The sequence below is a fragment of the Hippoglossus stenolepis genome, chromosome 20 (assembly GCF_022539355.2).
Source record: "Hippoglossus stenolepis isolate QCI-W04-F060 chromosome 20, HSTE1.2, whole genome shotgun sequence".
NCBI lineage: Eukaryota > Metazoa > Chordata > Actinopteri > Pleuronectiformes > Pleuronectidae > Hippoglossus > Hippoglossus stenolepis.
In genome coordinates this window covers 17,536,212-17,558,958 of record NC_061502.1, presented here as the reverse complement: position 1 = coordinate 17,558,958, position 22,747 = coordinate 17,536,212, and the positions used below count along the sequence as shown (strand labels likewise).

General features: G+C 45.5%; 1 protein-coding gene across 3 annotated transcripts in view; it reads right to left on the bottom strand.

Moving 5' to 3' along the window:
• Positions 1–1,243: 1,243 nt before the first annotated feature.
• Positions 1,244–22,747, bottom strand: part of LOC118099231 (protein jagged-2) — a 39,119-nt gene continuing 17,615 nt past the window's right edge. Inside the window, exons 4-26 of one of the 3 annotated variants that reach the window (XM_035143634.2) lie at positions 19,774–20,031; positions 18,667–18,727; positions 16,478–16,608; positions 14,684–14,803; positions 14,400–14,513; positions 14,182–14,295; positions 12,717–12,830; positions 12,229–12,275; positions 11,978–12,139; positions 9,660–9,822; positions 9,407–9,568; positions 8,883–8,996; positions 8,655–8,768; positions 8,169–8,282; positions 7,963–8,079; positions 7,414–7,441; positions 6,743–6,828; positions 5,578–5,691; positions 5,343–5,458; positions 4,867–5,115; positions 4,619–4,750; positions 3,947–4,097; positions 1,244–3,829 (exon numbers count right to left, since the gene is read on the bottom strand). In XM_035143634.2, the coding sequence (XP_034999525.2) occupies positions 3,300–3,829; positions 3,947–4,097; positions 4,619–4,750; positions 4,867–5,115; positions 5,343–5,458; positions 5,578–5,691; positions 6,743–6,828; positions 7,414–7,441; positions 7,963–8,079; positions 8,169–8,282; positions 8,655–8,768; positions 8,883–8,996; positions 9,407–9,568; positions 9,660–9,822; positions 11,978–12,139; positions 12,229–12,275; positions 12,717–12,830; positions 14,182–14,295; positions 14,400–14,513; positions 14,684–14,803; positions 16,478–16,608; positions 18,667–18,727; positions 19,774–20,031 (3,311 nt within the window). In that variant the 3' untranslated portion in view covers positions 1,244–3,299. The remainder of the gene's footprint in view (positions 3,830–3,946; positions 4,098–4,618; positions 4,751–4,866; positions 5,116–5,342; positions 5,459–5,577; positions 5,692–6,742; positions 6,829–7,413; positions 7,442–7,962; positions 8,080–8,168; positions 8,283–8,654; positions 8,769–8,882; positions 8,997–9,406; positions 9,569–9,659; positions 9,823–11,977; positions 12,140–12,228; positions 12,276–12,716; positions 12,831–14,181; positions 14,296–14,399; positions 14,514–14,683; positions 14,804–16,477; positions 16,609–18,666; positions 18,728–19,773; positions 20,032–22,747) is intronic. The other 2 variants (XM_035143635.2, XM_035143636.2) reach the window with 2 other exon arrangements.

Here is a 22,747-nt window from a genome sequence, read left to right as displayed (position 1 = left end):
TGGGAGTCGTGGGGGGGTGGTGGTTGTGCCACCCCGCCCCCCACTCCGCCCAGCATCATAACATTACTCATGAAACATTCACATCTTGATGTGACCAGGACGATCAGGCCAGCTTCTCATTGGTGGAGACCGGATCGGCCCAGAACAGGAGATGAGGTTCTATTGGTGTGTGTGTGTGCGTGAGCCGGAGCGATGGCAGCACGGCGAGGAGGCTGGCGAGGAGATGGGAGCGGTCGATCGGCCCACGTGCACGAGGGCAAGTGCTGCAGGGTTTCAGACCTCTGCTGCTGCAAATGACGTTAGAGTTTGAAGCTTCATCTTATTTGAAGAGTGAACACAGGAAAGTTTCTGAGCAGAGTTAACATGTTTACAGCAGTGAGCTAAATGTATTATTTATATATATATATATAATAAAAGTGATGGGTTGGGTTCTTTGTCAATTCTCTCTCCGCCACTTTGAGATATTACACAGTCATCGGATCCACTTTTTGAAGACATATTGATGAGTGCAGCTTTAAGGCCTGGTGACATTTACTAGTTAACACTACAGGGAAACTACTTTGTCTTTTGAGTTTTTAGGACTGTCCTGCTGTAATATACAGAGTTTTATATATATATTTTTTCTATATATTGTTGTATATTTCTATTTCTTTATATACTTTCACCCAAGTACTGCATGCTACTCATGTGATGTCTTCTGCTGCTGGAACATTGCATATTTGCCCATTGCGGGACTAATAAAGGACTTATCTTATCTTTAAATAACGTCTATGTAATGTTATACTCATTATGATCCATAGATACATTAGTAACTATGTTAATTATAGGAGATCCGTACTTCCTTTAGTTTAGACGGCCTTCGTCATTTTATCTCTTTTCTTATTCTGACCATGACATAAAACATCCTCTCAACTTGTAGTTTTTTGTGCCGAAACTTGACCGAACCAGGATCGTTCCACAACCATGTGCTTATCCTTGTTACCATGGCGATAAAGATCCTGCTGCACCACGACAACTGAATGAAGTGAGGTGGTCGAAAGCTCCGGCACAGACACACGAACCTTTATCAAACCAAATATTACAAGCGTGATGAAGATGTGTCAAAACTGCTTTAATAAATAACTGGGATGATTATTTAGAACAATTAAACATCCACTAAAAGAATGGAAACTTTTTTTTTTTCTCGCTTTGTACAAAATTAACTTACGTCCCTTGAAGAATAAAAAGTAAACAATATGCATTATTCAGCTTTTTAACACCAGTAGTGATGCATCTTTAATTCTTTATTTTGCCGTGTCCCATGTACAGAAAAAACGATGGCGTTTTGAGACAAAGACGTGATATGAAAAGGGGTAAAAAATTTGTGATTTAGAACTGAGTTGGTAACTTAAAAAAAAAAGAAAATACAACATTTGCATTGTTTGCAAAATGAAATTCAACCATCAGCAAATATCGTTCCCTTCATTGACGCCTTTAAACCAAACATGAGGCTAAATGCATGATGTCCACATTTGACCGACTGACGTCCAACACTCGTGACGCTCAAGAGTCACGAGTGTTGGACTGTTTCATTTTAAACTTTTTAAATCCTCCATCAGTGTTTTATTCCAGAGATCTCATGATAGTGAAGTGAGAGCATTTGACTCAGGCGAATAAAACACGCCACAATACACCACACAACTTTTTAAAGAATTACTTTTTCCTTAATAAAGAAAAACAAACCAACAACATAAAAAAGATGACCGTTGATTACACAAATAATGCGTCACTCGTTACATTAAGGCACCTGCAACTGGAGGGTTTGTGACGGGTTTAGAAATGGCTGGAAGTGTTTGCAGGGAAAAGAACTTCAAGGCTTTTTTTTTTTTAACGCTGCCTATTAAAGCAAATCCTGCTCCTGAACAACCACAAGGAACCGATAAAGTAAAAAAAATGACTTGAGCATCAAAGGGTGAATGTTTTCAGAGGAAAAGAAACCAAAGGGAAATAGCAGTATTTTTGCCCTTATCATGTTTATTCTATGAAATGAGTGTCAATATGAATCCAAAGAACCATCAATTATTTATTGCATTAACTAAAAAGCAGTAAAAGAAAACTGTTGACGGGGTCACAAAAAAGAAAATGCATCCCAAAATAACAAACCATTTATAAACCCTTCATAAATTCCTTCATCGGTGGTACCTCAGTGTAAAGGTTCTTTACTGTGGGACTGGATATGAAGTGTTATAAAACCTGCCTATTTTCGACTGGCATAAATAAAAGGAATGGCATTGTAGAAAAAATAAAAATAATATTAATTATAATAATAATAATAACAATAATAATAATAAAAATGTGTGACTTGTCTTTAAGTTACTTATTTCAAATATACACAGCGACTCCTTTAGTATTTACACATATGTACAGAGTATTCATTTCTGTTTTGATCAAATACCTTGAATGGCGTTGCTGTGAAATTGAACTCTCTAAATGTACACTTATATCCCTTTGAGATTTGAGAACGAGGAGGTCAAACTGGGCAGCGCGACTCGGAGCCTCGACACAGCTCTTAGAAAGGCACTTGCTACCAACTCAAATACTGCAGAAAATCCTCAAACGGAGCTTTCAGCCGAGACGACTGAGAGACGGGAGCAAAACAAAAACAAAAACAATGGAAGGCCACATAGTAGGCACTGGGGTTTCTGTCCCCTCTCCCCTCCAGGCCAAGTGTTTTGGTAAGGCTGGCGCATGACGGCCACAGGTGGATCAGTGGGCGAAGCCGGACAGAGACTGGAAGTTTTCCTCTGTTGCTGTGACGTCAACAGTACATTTCCCTCTAAACTCTTCCTTTACCGTCCCTTTTAAACGTGTGTCTGAACCCACAGACACTGAACAGGAGGCCGCTGACAATTCAACTAAATCATAATCTGTAAACAAACAAAAAAAAAAAAACTTTATACAAGTTATTTTTTTCTCCTTTTTCTTGATTCATCATTTCTTAAATGGTACAAATCCATAAAACAAAAATTGCAGAGAGCTTCTTTTGCCTCACGAAAAAACCGTTAACATTTCAGCTCCTTCTGTACATAATTAAAGAAAATTAAGCGAACAGAAGCAAAAAAGGTTGTTCACTGTGCTCTAGCCTCCTGAATCAAAAATCGTTTCAGGTGACAGTGACGAAAACATCGAAACAAAGAAACAAAGAATGGCTTATTAAAACAAAAAGCCTCTTTTCTCTCCAAAAGTAGTCTGAAAATAAGAAGAGCTGCTGCCTTGCAGCTTCTCTCGCGTGCACATTGCGAGTCCTTGGTTTGAATGTCTTATACACAGTGGTCTCTTCGGCCTTTCTGACCAGTCAAGACGGCACTGACATTTTTCCAGCGGTTGTCTTTGGGGCTGTAGCCTGGGGTCCGGTGAGGCGCTTTGAGGGATGAACTGGAGCTGTGCAGGGTACAGAGCACTCCCCCACTGGACTGCACTGCAGCCTTAGAGTACTTATAAACTGGCTGCTTCCCCGCCTCCGCTCCACCACACTCCTCCTCGAGCTCAAGCTCGCCCTCCGTCTCCTCCTCCTCCTCCCCTTCATCACACGTCCGATAGGAAGGACCCATGAGCTTTCTGCGCTCCTGCTCAGCCTCCCTGTTGCTCTCCTTCAGCTGCTGCTGCTGCGGCTGAGCACGACCCACGACTATCCGGAGCGGCTCCCACTGGTTGTTCACGTTGTCGTCTGAAGCAGATCGCGTGTTCCTCTCGCGTTCTTTTCTCCGCTTGCGTGTCCACCAAACGCATACGATGATGCAGAAGAGGCAGAGCAGGCAGAAGACGACACAGAGTAAAGGCACCAGGTAGTCTGTCAACACAAAGAGGAAAATTAAAGAACACTGCAGAGAAATCAGTGGATTAATCAGGAACCAAAAAGGGGCCCGTGACAAACCCTTGTGGGACACCTTTGTTAATTATTACTCACCCACTGAGGGGGGCATGACCTGCGTTTCCACTTTGACCTCAGTGACAGCCAGCATTATACTGCTGTTGTGTCGCCTCGACAAGGTGCCTTCTATGGCGCTGGCAACCTTCTGGATCATACTGAGGTCCTGTAGATCTTCAGGCTGGAAAGACTTGAGAAACAAACCAGAGAACACGTAAGAGATTAGCCACAGTAACCAGGAACAAGCACTGAGCCTCTTTTTATTCTCTTATTCACTGCAATGTGTCAAAAGAGTCCAAAGTGCGCATGATTAGGTCACGTATTAAGAGTCTAAATAGTAAAAAGTCACCCTGAACAAAGGAAGCAGTCACTGAAAGTTGAATAAAAGAATAAGTTCATTCGTTTTCTTCTATCTTGAGAAAAAGAGTGAAATTAAACCTGTTTTCTAGAATTTCAAACTGTAAACTGACTTTGTCCATTTTACCCACACTTCCAGCAAACTGACCGACACAACAGGTTGTGTGAGCAATTGTAGGCTTGACTGTCTTGTAGCAAAGAGCAGCAGTTGTTTTGGGTATTTGGGGGCTCAACCAACTAAATGTGTGCCAGCCAGCACCGGGCAAAGGAGCTAATGACCTCCAACACAGCTGAAATGTGGTGGTTTGAATGATAACGCACAAAGTAAGAATTGGACAATGTACATTCACTTACTATCGCCACCTTTACAGCATCCTGGTTGGATTGAGCGACGTCACAGAGCAGGAGGAGCGCGTGGTCCTTCGCCAAACTTCGGAGGCTCGAAAGATACCTCAGCTCGTAGCAGATATTCTCCACAGTTGTTCCCTGCACATGCAAACAAACGCACACTGATCAGCAACGATACAAAAAAAACAAAACACACAACTTGAATATCAGGACGGAGCATCTGAACACAGGAAACATCCTTAGACATGACTCACTGGTGGTGCTTTGTCTCTGTTGAAAACAAGTGTTATGCGGACACAGCTGTTGTCCAAATGCCCGCTGTTCGGCTGGCACTTGGTGGTGACTTGTGGGGGCGAGGGTCCGGCAATGGCGCAAACCCCCCACTGGTGGCAAGGGGGGGAGAAGCAAGTGAGGTAGCTGTGCTTTAAACACTCCCGTCCAGCAGGGCAGGACTGCTGCTGACCCGACGGCTGGAGCAGGCACGGGCGACGACCACACAGCACCTGGCGACACAGGATCAGAATGTGACCACACAAAGCATATTTCTATTGCCCTGCATGTTGTGAGCATCATAACAACCAGCTAATGTTAGTTATATCTCATTCGTGGTCCCTAATGGGCAGTTTGTGGATTTTTTATCCCTGAGCACAGTCATTGGTGGTTTGTTTGACTGGATTAGAGAAAACAGAGTTAGTAAAGAACAGCAGATATTTAATTGCGGCCGTGTTACCTTTGTACAGTCCACTTTGCCGTTGATGCAGTGACAGTTGTTGCACTCCTCCTCCCAGCGGCTGCCATGTGGAAACTGCAGCCCGGCGTAGTGACAGGTCTTCCCAATACCAATGACTAAACACACAGACACAGAGACACACATGTTTACAGTCAGTATAGCGTCTCAATGATCTGAATAAAAAGTTATGTCTTGAATTATTAAGCCAAAGCAAATATAAAAAAAAGCTGTTTACACTCTTGACATCTGGCTCCTGTCCTGCCGAGCGGACAGATGCACCGGAAGCCGTTGATCTCGTCCACACACGTGGCTCCGTAGGCACAGGGTGAAGACTGGCACTCGTTGATGTCTGTGAAGGGAAGAGAACGTCGCCTTTAGGATGGACAACGGACACTTACTCTTTAAGAGCAACGGCTGAATCTGCCCCGAATCTTCAGGAAATGTTCGAGTCGAGAAGCTTTGTGGGTTAAGACTATTTATTTAAACGATGCCAGTTATCGCCCTCGTCTGTGGAGCAGTTCAACGTCAGGACTTCTCCGCTCTCTCAAAAAAACAGTTTTTAGCTAAATTACCAACAAATTACAGCGGCGTTTCAAATGCTAGCATGACAGGGACCGAACCACTTCCAACGACCCCCTGCTGGTTGCGTAGGTTTATGACATGCGGGCAGTTCAACCACACATTCAAGATTGGCCGATGCGGTCTCAATAAAAACTGCAAAAATTTGAAAAAAAAAGCCACAAAATAAACTAAATTTAATGGAGCTCGTGACCTATTTTGTCAATCAACTCATTGATTTATTTTATGAGCCCCCGGGTCAAGACCAACAACAGCCTGGGCAAAATAAAAACCCCATAAAATGTCATATGAGGATCAAGGGGTAAATAGTGCCCATGTTTAATCATCAACCTCTCTGTTATTAGACCGGCTCTTTGAAGGATGACGAATCGATTGTGCCGTCCAACCAACAATCTTTTGAGAAGCCGACCATTGTCACCCAGATTTCACATGAGCACGGTCCGGGCGAATACTCAGATTCAAGCCTGACAGCAAAGGTGAACGCTATCCGGCCCCAAACAAAGGAGCAGAGAAGAAGAATTTCGGGGTCACTGGGTAATTTGTCCTCGGTGTGTGTTTGTGTGACTGTGCGAGTATGGAGGAGGGACGACCTCTGACCCGCGAGGCGTTTAAGGACCAAGAAAAAGGGAGAGGGCGGCGCCCCGGTCCTGCATTTAGGTGTCAATGTGTCCATCTCCTCCTCGTCCTCCCTTTTCCTTGGTTCCTTCCTCGATCCATCTATCCATCCTCCTCCTCACCACCACACTTGGTGCCATGACTACTTCAGGGAGTTGGGGGGTTGGTTGTATATTTGCATATAGCTCCATGTTGTCACTACTCACTGATTCTGCAGTCGGGTCCGGCGAAACCAGGAGCGCACTCGCACCGAAACCAGTTGACTCCATCTACGCAGATACCGCCATTGTAGCTGTGAGAGAAAAGGAAATTAAAAAAAAAACGATTAGACGAGACTGCACAAGAGCCACATCCTCTCCTGCTGCAACAAAGCCACATCGTGTGTGTGTGTGTGTGTGTGTGTGTGTGTGTGTGTGTGTGTGTGTGTGTGTGTGTGTGTGTGTGTGTGTGTGTGTGTGTGTGTGTGTTGATGGGGGGGGGTCACGCGGCTCAATTCAACTCATCAATACCAGCCTCCACCTTTCAGATGCTAATAGGCGTGTCCAGTCCCTCCCCTCCTCTCATCCTGCCTCTCCTCCAGTCCTCCTCAAAGCACCCCCAGGGTCGCACGGGAAGAATGGGACACGTACCCCCTCCTCCTCCTCCCCCTGACATTCCTCCCCACCTGCACTCACTATACAGCCGACCCCAAAATCTCTCTCTCTCTCCGTCCTATTCAGCATACAAGCGCCCCCCCTCCTCTCTTTGAGGCTTGATTTAAGCACAACTTCCACAGCTTTTAGCCCTTCACCCTCCTTCATGCAGGGGCTGAGTGAAGTGTGGAGACGACGGAGGCAAGAAGATGGATTTTTTGGGGGTGGGTGGGGGTGGTACTTACCATGGATGAGGGTTGCAGTCGTTTGTATCTGTGGAAGACAAGAAATACAAGAAATGCTCAGTCAGACAATTTTCTTTTTCATTTGATACAGAAAATCCAGGAGAACATAATTAACTGTTTGTTAAGTTCCCTCTGTATAGATTTTTCATAAATATAAAATATTTTCTAATATTCGTCAAGCACCAATGAGCTAGTGGGATATTTGTGACATTTGAGCATCTGTCAAATCTCCTTCTGTTTGTTTGAGAACCGTTCAACTTATCAGCTTCACACTTATTAATAAACTTAAGACAACCAGCTCTGTAGCAGCAGCAGCGTCTGGGACTCAATCAATATAAATTACATAATACATATACATATAAATCAATGAAGAAAGAAATGGCCTTCATGTCATTTATAAAACCTACGTAGGGGATTGACCATAACTCTTAAATGCCACTTCTGTTTGCAGCCTTGGAAGAATCACACACTTCCTTAAATCGTTAATAAGCACAATGCAGCTGTAAAGAACTGTGATGTTTGTGTTAGTTATGTGTGAAAGGAACTGACTCTGGCCACAGGTGGGTCCTTCCCAGCCGTCCTTGCAGATGCAGGTGAAGGTGTCTCCTCCTCCCACGCAGGTTCCACTGTTGGAACAAGGGCTGGAGGCGCATGTGCTGTTCTTGGCTGTGGGAGGACAGAGGACAGAGGATGAGGATCAGATAGATTAAAAACTTACTTTATGGTTTGATAGCACGTCATCCCGAAAGCCTCACCTGTGTTGCAGGTGTTCCCCCCCCACCCGGGTGGACACGCGCAGCGGAAGGCATCTCCGTGGTCGTAGCAGGTGCCTCCATTACTGCAGGTGGTGGCGTCGCATTGGCTCTCGCCTGGCGGGGGAAACAAACACTCAGATCACAGGCTGCACCTTAGACTGCTTATAAAGAGAGGAGATGGACTGCCTCCTCCATGTAAGTGGATGGGACATCAAGTGATTCATTTGATTTTAATTCGTTATTTGATGCAATAGAAACAGGTGAATCCACAAGATGGCAGTTCTTGATTTACGATCTATTGTACCAACACCCCGACACCATTTACTTTTAGTGGCCTCGGTAACAGAGGAGATTTCCTGTGATCCGACATGTCGAGGTCACGCTTCAGTTGTCAAAACATACAGAGACGTAGCATGTTGGAGTTTGGGGCCCACGGCAAAGTACGAACATAAACACGCACGTTAACACGGAGTGGACATAACTCACGGGAATGGCAGGTCTTGCCCTTCCAGTTGTCGGCACACTCGCAGTAGAAGTCGTTCACCAGGTCGACGCAGCGGCCGCCGTTCTTGCAGGGGTTGTGTCGGCACTCGTTGACGTCTGACGCCGAAGGGAGACGCACGCGGTTAGAATATTACCACTCTTTTATTTAGGGAACAGAGCAGAGCAGGGACCGCACGCACCACACGGTCGGTGAACGAATCATGTACTCACTGTGGTCGCAGAGTCGACCCTCCCAGCCGTCAGGACAGAAGCACTGGAAGGAGTTCACCCCGTCGATGCAGGTTCCTCCGTTTCCACAGGGGCTGTCGATGCAGTCGTTAATGTCTAGAGGAGTAAGAGGGAAAGACAGAAAAATTTAACTTTTTGTCACATTTCAAGCTTATAATAAGAATAAAAGCCCATAAACAATTATTTACAACACACTGTAATGCAGTTGTAGGCAAATAAGATCATTATATCAGGTCTGTGATTGTACTTTATATCAGTAGATATGTTTAAAGCTATGTTACACTGGGAAAATGTAATGAAAACAGTTAATATAATAATCACAAACACTTTAAAATCCTTGTATCTGCGCACAAAACATGATAATGTTAGAGTTAATCTCTTATAGATTTAAAAATAACTTAAAATGACTAAGAAAAGAGCACATTTCAGTAAAAGACAAGAACAATTAGAGTTTAAAGTTCAGATGTTGGTCTGATGTTAAACTGGAGGTTAAAATCTTGTCGTACTCTCGTGGCAGTACATGCCGCTGAAGCCCGGGTCGCAGACGCAGGTGAAGTTGCCCCCTGGTTGGCTGAGGCATCGGCCTCGCGGACCGCAGACGTTGGAGGAGATGTGCCGCACTCCGGCCGAGTCGTTGGTCGCTACGGCAACGGTGCAGCTGTCAATCGCTGTGAGGACGAAAAGACACGGATTGGGTTTCAATACTTCTCTTTAACATAAAGCAGTAGTTTAGGATTCTGCGCAGGTTTCCCCCGTCACCTTGACACGGGACGGTCTTGCAGTTCACTTTGAGCCGCTCGCAGGTTTTTCCCTCGTAGCCCTCTGGACACGCGCAGTAGTAGTCCTGATAGATGCTGTGACACTGAGCCTCGTTCTCACAAGGGTTCGGATCACAGGCGTCAGAGGGGGACCAGCTGGGGATCTGTGGAAACCACGAAGAGACAATATTCAAATACAATTCCAAATTGTGAGTGATTACTTAGACAATTAAGCAAGTGAAGCCAAATGAGTGTTGGAGAAAGAAGAGCTAAAGTCTGTGTAGGTGAGCGGCTTAGCTGGGCTCAAGCCACCGCCGCCGCTGGGGAACAAAACGAAAGAGCAGAGTAAGCTTCAGAAACATTCCCTAAGCTCATCAAGGGGATCCACGCTTTTGGTTTCACATCTTCGTCGTCCTGCGTAATCTCGAAAGATTATTCTGAGACAGACGCCTCGAGGAGGAGAAGGCAAAAGAGAAAGTGAGCAGGCGAGAGGACGACAACCCACCGCGAGGGCAAATATTGACTCTAGTCCGACGTCACGCGGAGAGAATATAATAAAGATAAATCATCGCTCGTACCACCACGACACAAAGAACTGATCTGGAGGCCACGGTGACATATTTTGTCTTTTCCAACGTGCCGCAATAGAGAGGTCAGAGTGAAACCCTCTCAGTTCATGTAAACAGGAGCTTACAGGGTGTAAACTGTGGGGTGCACCCCTTCACCATTTAAGGTGCTGAACCGGGGAGTCGGAGGAGAACAACAGTCTGAGGTCTCGGTTTATTTTACCCCGACTGTCAGAGAAAGTTATTACTTATTCTTTACCACTGGTGTGTGTGTGTGTGTGTGTGTGTGTGTGTGTGTGTGTGTGTGTGTGTGTGTGGTCTGAGGATCTTCTCTGAGGACAAGTGTCTATAAACATTCACTCACGGGTCACAGTGACATTTTGAACAGTAGCATCTTAGAATGTACATTTGTGACGGACCACAATTATACGTTATACTTCCTTGCTGTGTTTGCACAATGTATAAACTCTATATATATAATGATTATATTGTGATACTTACTGATACCGTTTTATTGGCCAATCCTATATGGTCATAAAGGATTCATCAAAATTAAAACCTTGACTTGATGGTGGCTCTGAATGACATGAAAGTCTGAACCAGATTTGACAGGACAACATAGGAAAGCAGAGCAGGAATGTGCACCGTGCCATCGCAGACATCAGAGGTCTGTAGTACGCGGGCAGAGCTCCAGCATCACCTCATTCAGGGAGGCTCATATTTATAGTGGAGATGCTAAATCAGGATTGGCTCCTGACCAGCAATGTCCTCCATTCAGGGCCCAGGAGACGCGGTGAAGTGTCGTTTTCCTTCGCTGCTAACCTACTTTAAAACTTCAAACACACGCCTCGAATGTAGAAAGGCTGCAGCGGGGACACTGGCATGTAACGTCTGTGTCAAAGAACACATTTGATTTACAACGGACGCTCGCAGCAAAATAAATAAATCAGCATTACGCAAGTATTTGGCACATTGAGTTTACCATTGACAGTTGGCTCGGAGGACGGGGTCAGAACGGCTACTGCATTTACACGCTATTACAAGTTTCCAAAAGCCAAGTGGCTGTCAAGGAACTATTAATACTTTTCACCTTAGCAGCTGTATTGTATTTTTAAATTGTTCTGGGGTAGTATAACCCCCCCCCCACTGCAGATTTCTGATGATAGCATGAAGCCCTGTGGTGTGAGATTATTCCACAAACAACACAACCTGCTGCATTTCATATAAACTAAGGTGCTTTGTTTTTACTAAATGATTAACGGGTTTCAAAACATGTGACTGAGACGTGTTTGAGGAGGAAGAGGAGGAAGAGGAGGAAGAAGAGGGGGAACTGGGCAAGTCTTAAGGAGGCATTGATTTACAATGAGAGCCAATTGATCAAGATATCAAATGTTTAAATTTCATCCATCTGCTTTAGGAGCTGAGAAATAAAAGATTTTGTGAACGTTGGTAATTCTGTCAGCTCATCAGAAAAAACCCTCACGTTTTACTGACATGTTTTCAAACAACATGTTGGTTTCACAGTGTGTTTTTCATTCTGTGGAAACAGAGCAAAGCAGGAATCCAACTCACAACCTCACCCTTACTGTATATCATCATGATGTTTTGGTTTGGATTCCCACAGTCAACCACAGTAAACATTTTCTACATGTCTAATGTGTCGCTGCTTTAATCCCATTACCGCCGCCGCCTCATATACTCTCCCTGCATCTCTCGCTCTTCAATGCTGGGACACGTGGAACCCGAGACCCACCTCACACAGCTGTCCTGCAAACTCGGGCGGGCATTCGCACACGAAGCCGTCCAACACCGCGTGGCACTGGCCGTCGTTCTGGCACGGAGCGCTGTCGCATTTGTTCCTCTGGATTTCACAGTGAGCGCCCGCGAAGCCTGGAGGACACTGGCAGTGGTTACCCTGAGGAAACAGACAGAAAGGTCAAGGGTCAAAGGGCGGAACTATTTATGCTCGAATCATATTGAAGTTAAAAATGAAATCAGCCGCACCTTGCACGTCGCTCCATTCTGGCACCGACCGTGGCAACCGCTGACTTCTGAGGAGGACGCCAACATTTTACATTAATTTAAATTGTCCCCCAAAAAAAAAAAGACAAACATTTTCACGTGGGAATTAAAAAGAAGGCCCACGTGATCACCTCGTTAATCATTAGGTGAACTCTACAAAGTGGGAGGTGCACAGATTAAGTAGTAAAGTTTGGAAAGGAAACAACTAGTGAGGCCAGACAGATCCTGTAGAGTGGACCTGTGCATGCAGTGGATCCAGAGAGAGAAACTGTTCATGCAGGTTTCAGACGTCAGCGTCGGAGCTTTGGTTTCCCAAGAAATGAACTGGTTACAACATGTGGGTGAGGGGGGGGTGGGGGGGAAGTGACACACGCATGTTGTGTGTCCAGGAAGAGTGAGGAAGGGGGAGTGGTCAGTTGAGAAAGAGCCAGAGGAAGAGGATGAAGTGATTCTGAGGAAGAAATACTGACTGATGTCACAGTTTTGTCCAGACCATCCCGGAAAACAGTTGCAGAGATATCCGCCAATCAAATTTTTGCAAGCGTGAGCGTTCTTGCAGGGACTTTCTGCGCACTCATTCCTATCTGTGAAGGCAGGAAGTAGAGGGAGACCCAGTCCGTCAGTAGAAACCAGCCGAGGGAGGCAAGACGGGAAAACGCAGACTTTACAGCCTCAAGAACACAAAAATGAAATAAAAGGGAAGGTGCCATGGTTGGAATCCTTTACCCCATGTATGTTATTATATACTGCAATACTAATATATACGCATAGTTCTATAGTTACTAGAAACATCACTAAGATAACACAGTACGACAGTGTGAGGATAATGTCTTCCTCTACATGTTTTATTCATACAGTACAATATGAATGGATATGACTAAAGAGCCTCAGAGACCAAACAGTAATTTCACTCAACACCTCTAATGGTTTTCCAGAAAAACACAATCAGCTGCAGTTACCGGCGGTGAGTCACCAGAACGCCGACCGTGCTGCCTCTACTCGGTAAACTCGAGTGAACATGAATGGTCGTTTATTCTGATACGCGGCTAAAACACTCGATTTCATTTCTGTCTGTGACAAACATATCGGTGTGGAGCAAACCAAAGAAAAGCACTGCTGCTTAAATATTCAAATGGTTGAGGGGGTAGTGGATTGGTAAGGGTGGGGGTGGGTAGCTCATGAGTCCTGCTGTGTTCACACACACACACACACACACACACACACACACACACACACACACACACACACACACACACACACACACACACACACACACACACACACACACACACACACACACACACACACACACACACACACACACACACACACACACACACACACACACACACACACACACCTGTCCTCTCTCTCTCTCTCTCTGTGAAACCCAACACTCCACACAAACACACCAATCGCCAGGTAAGACAGGAGGCCAATAGCTGCCCGTAAACCGAGATCTGAGCTGGTAAGATGACACTGAACTCTTGGGATCTCTTTCCTATCTCCACCCACACACACACCAACTTTGTTTACCGGTCCTAATCCATTTCCTGGCTCGGTGCTGGTCACGTCCGCCTGCTGGGATGTGAGCGACATAGAAACGAGCTCCGCCGCCAGTGACTAACAAACCGCCGGATATAGACGCACTAGTAGCTGGTAAAGTCATTGAGAAAAAAAACAACCACACAAACAGACACACACACAGACACACACACACTCACACTCTGAGCTGTGGGGTGTTGCCGGCTCATCCAGGACATTTAAAATGTGCACTGAGGCCATGGGGCTCAGGTCGCTGGTTTGCAGTTTTAATCCCAAAATACAGTTAATCCAGGACAGTGAGTGAGGCTGTCTGCTGCGCCTCGGGGGAATTTACTGGTTTTAGGAACAAGCGAACTGTCGTGTGCGTCCACACGCGGACTGAACACTCACCGATCTGGCAGGTCTGTCCTTCCCACTGCGGCGGGCACACACACTTGAAGCCGTCCTCCCCATCGATGCAGGTTCCCCCTTGAGCACAAGGGCTGGACGCACACTCGTCCAAATCTGAGAAAACACAACATGTCGAATGTTACGAACATGAACACAATGATGCAGAAGCGGAGGGTGAAGAAAGAGAGGAGAAGACTGGAAGGGGCGAGGCGACTCACTGTTGGCGCAGGTCGGACCCTCCCAACCTGGCAGACACTGGCACTCGAACTCCGTGGCAACCTCGTGGCACGTGCCACCGTTGGCGCAGGGGTCGGAGACACAGGCGTGTTCGGCTGAAAGAAAAGAGGAGGAGGACACGGTCAAAATAAAACAGGACTCATGTATTCATCTTCTTCATTTTCTGTCATTATTTTGATATTAACTTTCCTGCAACTTTCAAATTACTACAAGAATCATCCTCAAACAGCCGAGCAGGTTCTAGTGTGATTCCCCCCCCACTCACCTATCTGACAGGTCTGGCCGGAGTAGCCCTGTGGACAGGAGCAGTGGTACACGTCCGGCTCGGTGTTCAGGCAGGTTCCTCCGTTGATGCAAGGATGGTGGCGACCGCAGTAATTCAGATCTGGAGGAGACCAGGAGAGAGACGATGCATTTAAACACAGATTAGTATCATGACTGAATTGTAAATTTAAATATGCAGCTTTTTTCTGCACACTTATTTATGGAGATACAGGATGTGACGATGTGTTTAACATTCAATAAACTGAAGTGACCGTGTATTCTGCCCAAAAACATGTGGGTTTGATCGCGAGTGGTGATTTTAAATCCACTAAAAAGTACAATTGTATTAAAATGCATAGTTTCCCTCATTAGCCAGGTAACATGCACCCTGTATAATAAATGAAAACTGTTAAAACAAACTTATTTTGCTGTACGAGCGTCTTTTTAAATAGTGCACCTTGGGACGAGAGATAAAATATAAACTCCTGCATCTACACTTTCAAAAGAACTTTCAAGAGAAAACTTCCAGCGTCAGCAGCAACTGTGTCTTCAGACTAATTGGATCGAGCCTGTGAGGCACAGAACGCCGGCTGACGGCTTCGACAGGAAGCAGGAGAGTGTTTTCTCGACCACTCTGCTGCACTGCATTATGACGGAGGTGCAGTACTGAGGTGTTCACGCTAAGAAGTAACAGTAATCAGTGTATTTCTACCTCTGTTCATTCATTATCTGCAGTTTCTTTCCACGCCACGTACAGAGTAAGCTCCCCTATCGGACTCCTGCACGCCATCCTTAGGCCGAGGGCCAGGTCACAGTAAAAGGCTGGTAAATAAATGAGCAGGGATCTGTCTCCACTCGGGATCTTAGGACCCGTTCTCATCCCCTGAAGAGCCCTCGGTGACGAAGGGTGGGGGGGGGATCGAGTGTCTGCTGCTGCTCGGATCACACGGGCAGTAAAACTATCCAGCTGCAGAACCCAGACCTCATATGAAGGTCTCCCACTCATACATATTAATGATGAGGCCGTTTTTTTACATCTAAAATACACTTTCTATAAACACATCAAACGCTATGGAAGAGGCTCGGTGACGACTTTCAGTGTAAAACAAGTGGAGGTAATAAATTCTCACAATTGAGAAGCAGCAAAGAAGAAAAGTTTGTTGTTTCTATGGAAAAATGGCAATTAATCGATAATCAAATACTGTTTAATTAATGTAAGTCCACTACTTGATTATTTAACTAACTTATACTCTGAGAGTTCATCCCTGGCCATGTTTAAGAAAGTGGAAAAATAAATAAATCAGCTTCAAAATCTGACGGGTTCTTCATGGGTCCAGTCCTCTACTAGATTGAATGGAAATCAGTTCTGTAGTTTGTAATCCTGCTGCATTACTGTTACAGTATTTTCAGTGATGACAAATTGCCTCATATCTGCTCCGAGTCGCTCGTGACTCATCGAATACAGACAACTGTAGCTGGAGGGGACGAGCAGGATGAAGGTGAAGACTGTGCCAGCGTCTTCTTTTACCTTATGAAACCACATTAAATCTGATAGATCCACATTTTCATTTGGATCTGCACCAAATTGCACAAACTCATAGATATCAGGCACATTAATGTGTCAGATTTCTTTCATCGAGATCCAGGACTTATTCCCTGTGAGATCTGGCAAAATCCCTGGATCTGCCTCAAACTTTTTAAGGGTTCTTCCTTCGCCCGTGTCCCATCCCTCCACCAAGTCTCATGGAAATAAGTTCAGTAGTTTGTGTGACCCTCGGACAGAACTTTTTCATACCTTTGTCACACAGCAGGCCGCCCCAGTTCCTCTCACAGCTGCACTGCCAGGGCAGGTTGCAGGTCCCGTGGACGCATCCAGGATACAGCTCACATTCATCACAGAATTGGCCCTGCCAGCCGTAGTTACAGCTGTCAAACACAGATTCCAAAACATCACCGTTAATCTTTTGCACTTTTTCTATCACCAACGGTTAAACTTTCTTTTGAATGATTATTCTCCTGAACTTTAAAGGACATAATGTTAATGATATATGATGATATTGTTCACATCGGTGTTTACTGGCAAAAATATCATCTGCCAGCTGATATACGAGTCAGGCTCTATAAAAGGGAAGTGAACCCCTGAATGCAACATGTCCAACAGTGGAATTGCACCTAAGATTATACCTGCTCCCTTCGTCCACCCGTCCAGACGCCTCCTGCCGACTAATCTCGGTGGAGGGTAAGATTCCAGGGCAGGAGGGGTTAAGAATACTTCCAGCGGCTCCAGTGCTTGTGTTGGAGTCTGGGAGCCGGGGCTGGTGGGTGGGGGGCCTGGAGACGGCAGTGTGTATACACTGCCTGCAGCTTCATGACAGCAATCGGCTATTCGAAGGCTGCGGTGTCGTCGAGCCAGCTGTCTTGTCAATTGACTGCTATTTTGAGTCTCCTGCAGACGGCACCGCTGCCTCTGCCTTCAGAAATCACTGCCATTCTCCGGCAGCGGGGTGGAGGGGCGGCGGGGAATACTTGTCATGCTTCTTCTTCCACTGCACATGATTAGCTGCATGGAGTCTGACAGCAATGTGGGAATAACACCAGCAGAACTTGGGAGAGGAAACCTGAACACGTCCCTCTAAGCTGATATCGTGTTTACTCATCAAACACGTACAGGTACGGGCACGATGCTGCTTTCTCGTCGGATTCCAGCATCTTGACATGTCAAAGGTTGCTAAATGTTTTCAGAGTGGTGAAAAAAATGTGTTGCACCGCTTAGCCCAAATGGATTCTTGGGACACGGCAAGCCTCCGACAAATATGCCAGAACAAGTCGAATGTGTGCTCATAAAAAACTCGTAACAACGGGCACGTACCGGCTTTTGTGTTTCTTAAAAAGCCGGCGGCGAATGGGGCAAAGCCCATAAAGCCGGGAGGGAATAAAGGGAATGAAAAGGAGATGGCAGAGGATTTAATGCCAGTTTTCTGGGACCTGAAGCTCCACTGAATTCATGCCACTGCAGGAAGAGTCTTTACTGCTGCTCCTCCATTCATGTCACCCTTTCCTGTTGACTGCAACTTGACATTTCATAAGAACAAGGCGCTTCCCTCCGTTGTCTGGTCCGCGAACTGGAATAAGGATGTAGCCGGCTGATCGAGGTCGTCGCAACAAAACAAAAAAAAATGTGTAACAGCTTCCTAAAGCTGGTCATCCCCTGCTGTTCCCCGGCTCCGAGCCAAAAACCTTTTTTCCTAATAACGGGGAGGCGAGTGTCTCTTTGCATCCGGCAGGTGGGAGGGGTGGTGGGTGGGTGGGGGGTTTCCAAATGACGACGGGATGCACCACATCCTGGAAGCGCTGAGCAACGGGGGCCATTCCGCACCGCTTTATCTAACGCTCGTTTCCACTTTTGGGAAATGTACATAACACGGTGGGATATTCATTTCCTCCTCTGCCCCCTGCCCTTCAAGCGGGACTGCAATGCGGATTGGGGAGTGGGGGGGGGGACGTGGCGATTTCCCAGCACGTTTACAGTGGTCAAATTCACACACCGTCGAGTCCCTCTCTTCAGGCCCGAGCCGCCCAGAGCTGACAAGATGCTTGGTATTCAGCGGAGGACCTCGGGCGGCTAAAAATACAAGGAGGCAGGCGCGGCGCTGCCCTTTTCTTTTGAACCGAGGCGGAGATGCCCACGAGGGAAGGAAAGGCTGGCAGAGGAAAACGCAGCAGGCTCCGACAAGTGAAGAGTCTCGGTTTGGCATCTGAAATCCCTCTCGCAGGCGTTTAGATAAAAACTGAAGGGTGCAAGTCAAACACTGCTGCACTTTTGGTTTTTACAGAAACCGATTATCGATTTCAAAAGACAGGCAACACGAACAACACAGGAGCAGGGAGTGTAATGTTTGCTTAGATATTAATCGCCCAGAAGATCCTGCAGAGATAATAAAAAATAAACTATTTCTGTATAAAAGAAAGAGTTAATATTCGTACCTGCATTCCCCCGGGACAGCGCAGCCGCCATGTAACAGGTGGCATCCTTGTTTGCAGATTGCTAGAAAATAAAAAGGCGAGAAAGAAAGAGAGCGAATCAGCTTAAAACATGATTTTTTAAATCCCATCAGGAGACGTGCATCGTTACGTTTTCAGAAGAGAAAGGGAGGCAACGAGGTGGAAGGTTTGTTTGCCGTCTTTCTAACAAGTGCAACACGACGTGAGAATTCATGGCACCCTGACCAGGGGAGGGTGGGTGGGGGGGGCAACTTTATGGCCTGCATGTACAACACGACCCCCTTTCTTCTTAAAAGCCACCTCTGCACTCCCCTCCTCTTTTCAACCTTCGACTCCCGAGGTCAGTCCGGTGATTTATTGAGGCCCCCCCCAACTCTCCATCACCACCCACCAACTCAACAGCAACGTTTTAATACGACTGTGGGATCATAAATAACAACTTTACACATGCAGCGAATAATCTGCAATAATCCCGTTGCAAAATATAGAGCTGCAACTGATGGGAATTTTTATTGGCTGATACATTGAGCACCAAATAATCTTCTGAATTTGAAGGCCGGTAAATTGGAAAATATTGGGGATTGTTGGTTTTGGTCCCTGTAACATTCACTCGTGTAGTAAATCACATATATTTATGGTGCTGGGATCAATGAGTTTGGACAATTTGATGTTGAATATCAAACTAATATCTACCGAGAGCCATTAGAGTTATTTCTGTTTCTGTGGAAAGTTAATTTACACTTTGTTGATAGAAAGAAGAAGAGTGATTAGTTTAATAATTGATAATCTGAGGATTATTTTCTCAATTAATCATTTTGTTGAGGAAATATTGAAAAATGCAAATTAACATTTAGTTTAATGGAGTTTTTTTATAGACAAACAGTCCAAAAACACAGAAAAGTATCAAACCATCATATCTGAGAAGCTGGAGCCGGGAAATGAGCAACATGGTGAACTGATTATCAAAACAGCTGTAGATTAATTATTGGTCAATCAAACAAGACAACATCTCAGTGTCTCCATGAACCTGGACAGTAACTGTCGGTACCGAGTCTGGGACATGGACACGTTCCGGTCCCGGCAGCTCACCTGTGCAACAGTCTGTTCCCATCCAGCCGTCCAGACACACCTGAGCCCCTGAAGGCTCACAGCGATAATGCCCGAAGTAGTCGTCGCGAGGAACGCACAGCTTGTTGCACTTGTTGCCGTAGTAGTTGTCGTCACACCGCACCCGGATACGATACGTGAGGCGAGCCACGGCCCCTGCGTGCGGGATGGTCTGCCAGGGGTCACCGGGGTTCACCATGCCGGTGTGCGCACTGCGTTCGATCAGCAGCTCCTCTTCCTCTGAAACAAAAGATGAAGACGGAACGATTCAGATTCAAACACAGAGCAAATCCGACCTCGTTGGCACCTGCATAATAAAGGAATAATTAACCAAATGCATATACATAGTTCTTCAACTGAATTATCCAAATTAAAATCCTCAGGACAGATTTTAAATCTCCTGAAGGGAAATTTGTGATTTGTGACAAAGTGCTGTATGAAAAAAAGAGATATTTGGTGAAAAGCTACTTTTGGATTGATTGTTTCATATGAATCCAACAATTAAAACAAAGTGAGAAAAGCAACAACAACAACAACCACCACCAATAACATCTCCGGAGACTAAACTGAGCAATTAGCCCAGCTGGTTGCCCGGCAACCTCACAGTGTCTCCAAAACTCCAGTGCATTTCCCAAAATGTGTAATTATGTCTCCAATATTGAACAGAAGCATTTTTCACAGGAGATAATGAACATATATATATTCGATGTGAACCAAACATTTCAAGTGAACACAGCTCGGGCCTCCAGCAGCCACTGAGGTGATAAACATGAGTTATTGCAAACACTGAGAAACGGTGTGAAGTCTCTTTTAATCTCATGTATAATCACGCCCTCTCTAAAGAATGCAGTTGCATTGATATTCAGCAGACGGATGCTTTTATATCACAATGTGTGTGTCTGTGTGGAAAGTATCCACTGAATCTTAAGTATGCAATTGAAATGCATCGTCTGCAAATTGATCTATTTTCTGGTGACGGCTCACATCACCGCTGCCTCTGATCTTTCTGCCAGTGCACGGTAACATTTAGCCTCTTGCTCGCCGACACCCTCATTAAACACGGTTTGATTCTGTGTGGCTCGCTGCAAACATTAATTACATACATGTACATCAAAGCTGACAACACGGTGCATACATTTGAATAGAATTTAAAAGAGTGAGAAATATAAAACTCATATGGAGCTGGACAGGAATCCTCCTACTATTCAGTCTGCGTTCTGACGCCTATAAATGCTTCTGCAGATTCTTTATAATTAAGCAGATATTAAGTGGTAAATTATTCCAGTTTGTTAAAGCTCTGTTTTTAACGAGTTAGTCCTTGGGCTGAGTTATACAATATGAGCGTTACCGGCGAATCTGGTATTGTGGTTTTATCCGAGTGGGATCGAAGCTGGCGAACAATCTCTGTGGAAATAGGGGGTCTGTGATTTCCTTTTCTCCATCGCTTTGGACTGCAATGCACCATAGACATTTTGAAGTGAGGAAGCCGGGACACACACACACACATGCAATGCAACACAACGCAACACACACACCTTCCTCTGCTGGGGACTGACACAATGTCAGACAGAATTAAGCAACAATAACAGAAATAACAGTTGCCAGATAGAGAACAATGGGCTCCAGGCCCAAGCCGGGCTCTGCTACCTCGGTGTCTAAACACTGAGCCCGGCCGCCCAGTCCACTCCACTTCCTGCTCGATAAACACAAGGAAAACAGCCGGCCCGCTTTTCCTGAGAACACAGGGGGAAGGGAAGAGAGGCACACCGGAGGACATGACGCTGGAGGAGAGGAATCTCACTGACCGACCAACAGGCTCTTACGTAGGACAAGACATGAGGTTGCTGCTGACTCAGGCCAGAAAACTGGGAGAGTTCAAGTCTCTCACAGATACACGCATGTATGTCAAAGTTTTATTCCACTTGTATCTCTCGTTTTGTGCAGAAAAGAAAACCTCACGGGACAAAGAACCGTTCAAACCTTTTGCATCATTAGCAGATTGCAGTGCATTTCAAGAATGGCAGGAAACAGCTACCTCCATCAGTCCTGAACTCATTATTCAGGATATGGTCCCACAGCTACAGCTGCCAACTTTAAAATGGTTCTAACCTTTACAAAATTCCTAGAATAGGGTCAATGTTTCAAACATCCAGATGCAGAAGGATCTGAACCTGCAGTTTTCAGTTGAGCCACATCAGTGAGGTTGTTGTCTCTATAACTATAGAGTAAAAACACCACGTGTGCTGATAATGTGACTGTAGGGAAGCCACAAGTCAAAGCTCTGCAGACGACAGCAGAGGCAAAGAAAACTGGAGCCTTGTTTCCATTTATTTAAGCTTCTCACGCAAACCAGCAGCATCCAGGCCTTAGAATGACCCAAACGGCTAAAACCACATCTCTTTGCATCTATTTGAATTCTTCTCTCAAGCTACCAATTCATTCTGAGTGTCTGCCAACACAAATTCCCAGTCCGAGCCCAGTTGGGTCTCCAATCACCTCTTTTAAAGAAACTAATTAGGATCATTATAATTTAAGGTAACATGAAGATTTTAGTCATGAGCTCGTTGTGACCCAACCAATGAGCACAGAAACTGTATTTGAACATACAATATGTAACTTTGGCCACTAGGGGTCTCTCAATCAAAAACAACAAAAGTCCTAGTTTGGCGATGTCGTGAAGCAGCGTGGGATACATATGAACTTCTACAGGCTTTTAGAATCAAACCGTCTTTAAATCGGGAATTGCATAAACCCAGCGAATGATTTCTATTTACATAATATCTGTGTCGTGATGCATCAAAATAACATCCGCCAAACACAAACAAGTGTGACCTGCTCGACCCGCCTGTCAGGCAAAGGCTTCAGCCGCTGCTGCAACTCACTGTGACCTTTAAGGCGTTTTCTACAACAATCACATTCTCTTGTCATCTTCCACAGAGGTTGAAAGGAGCGTTTG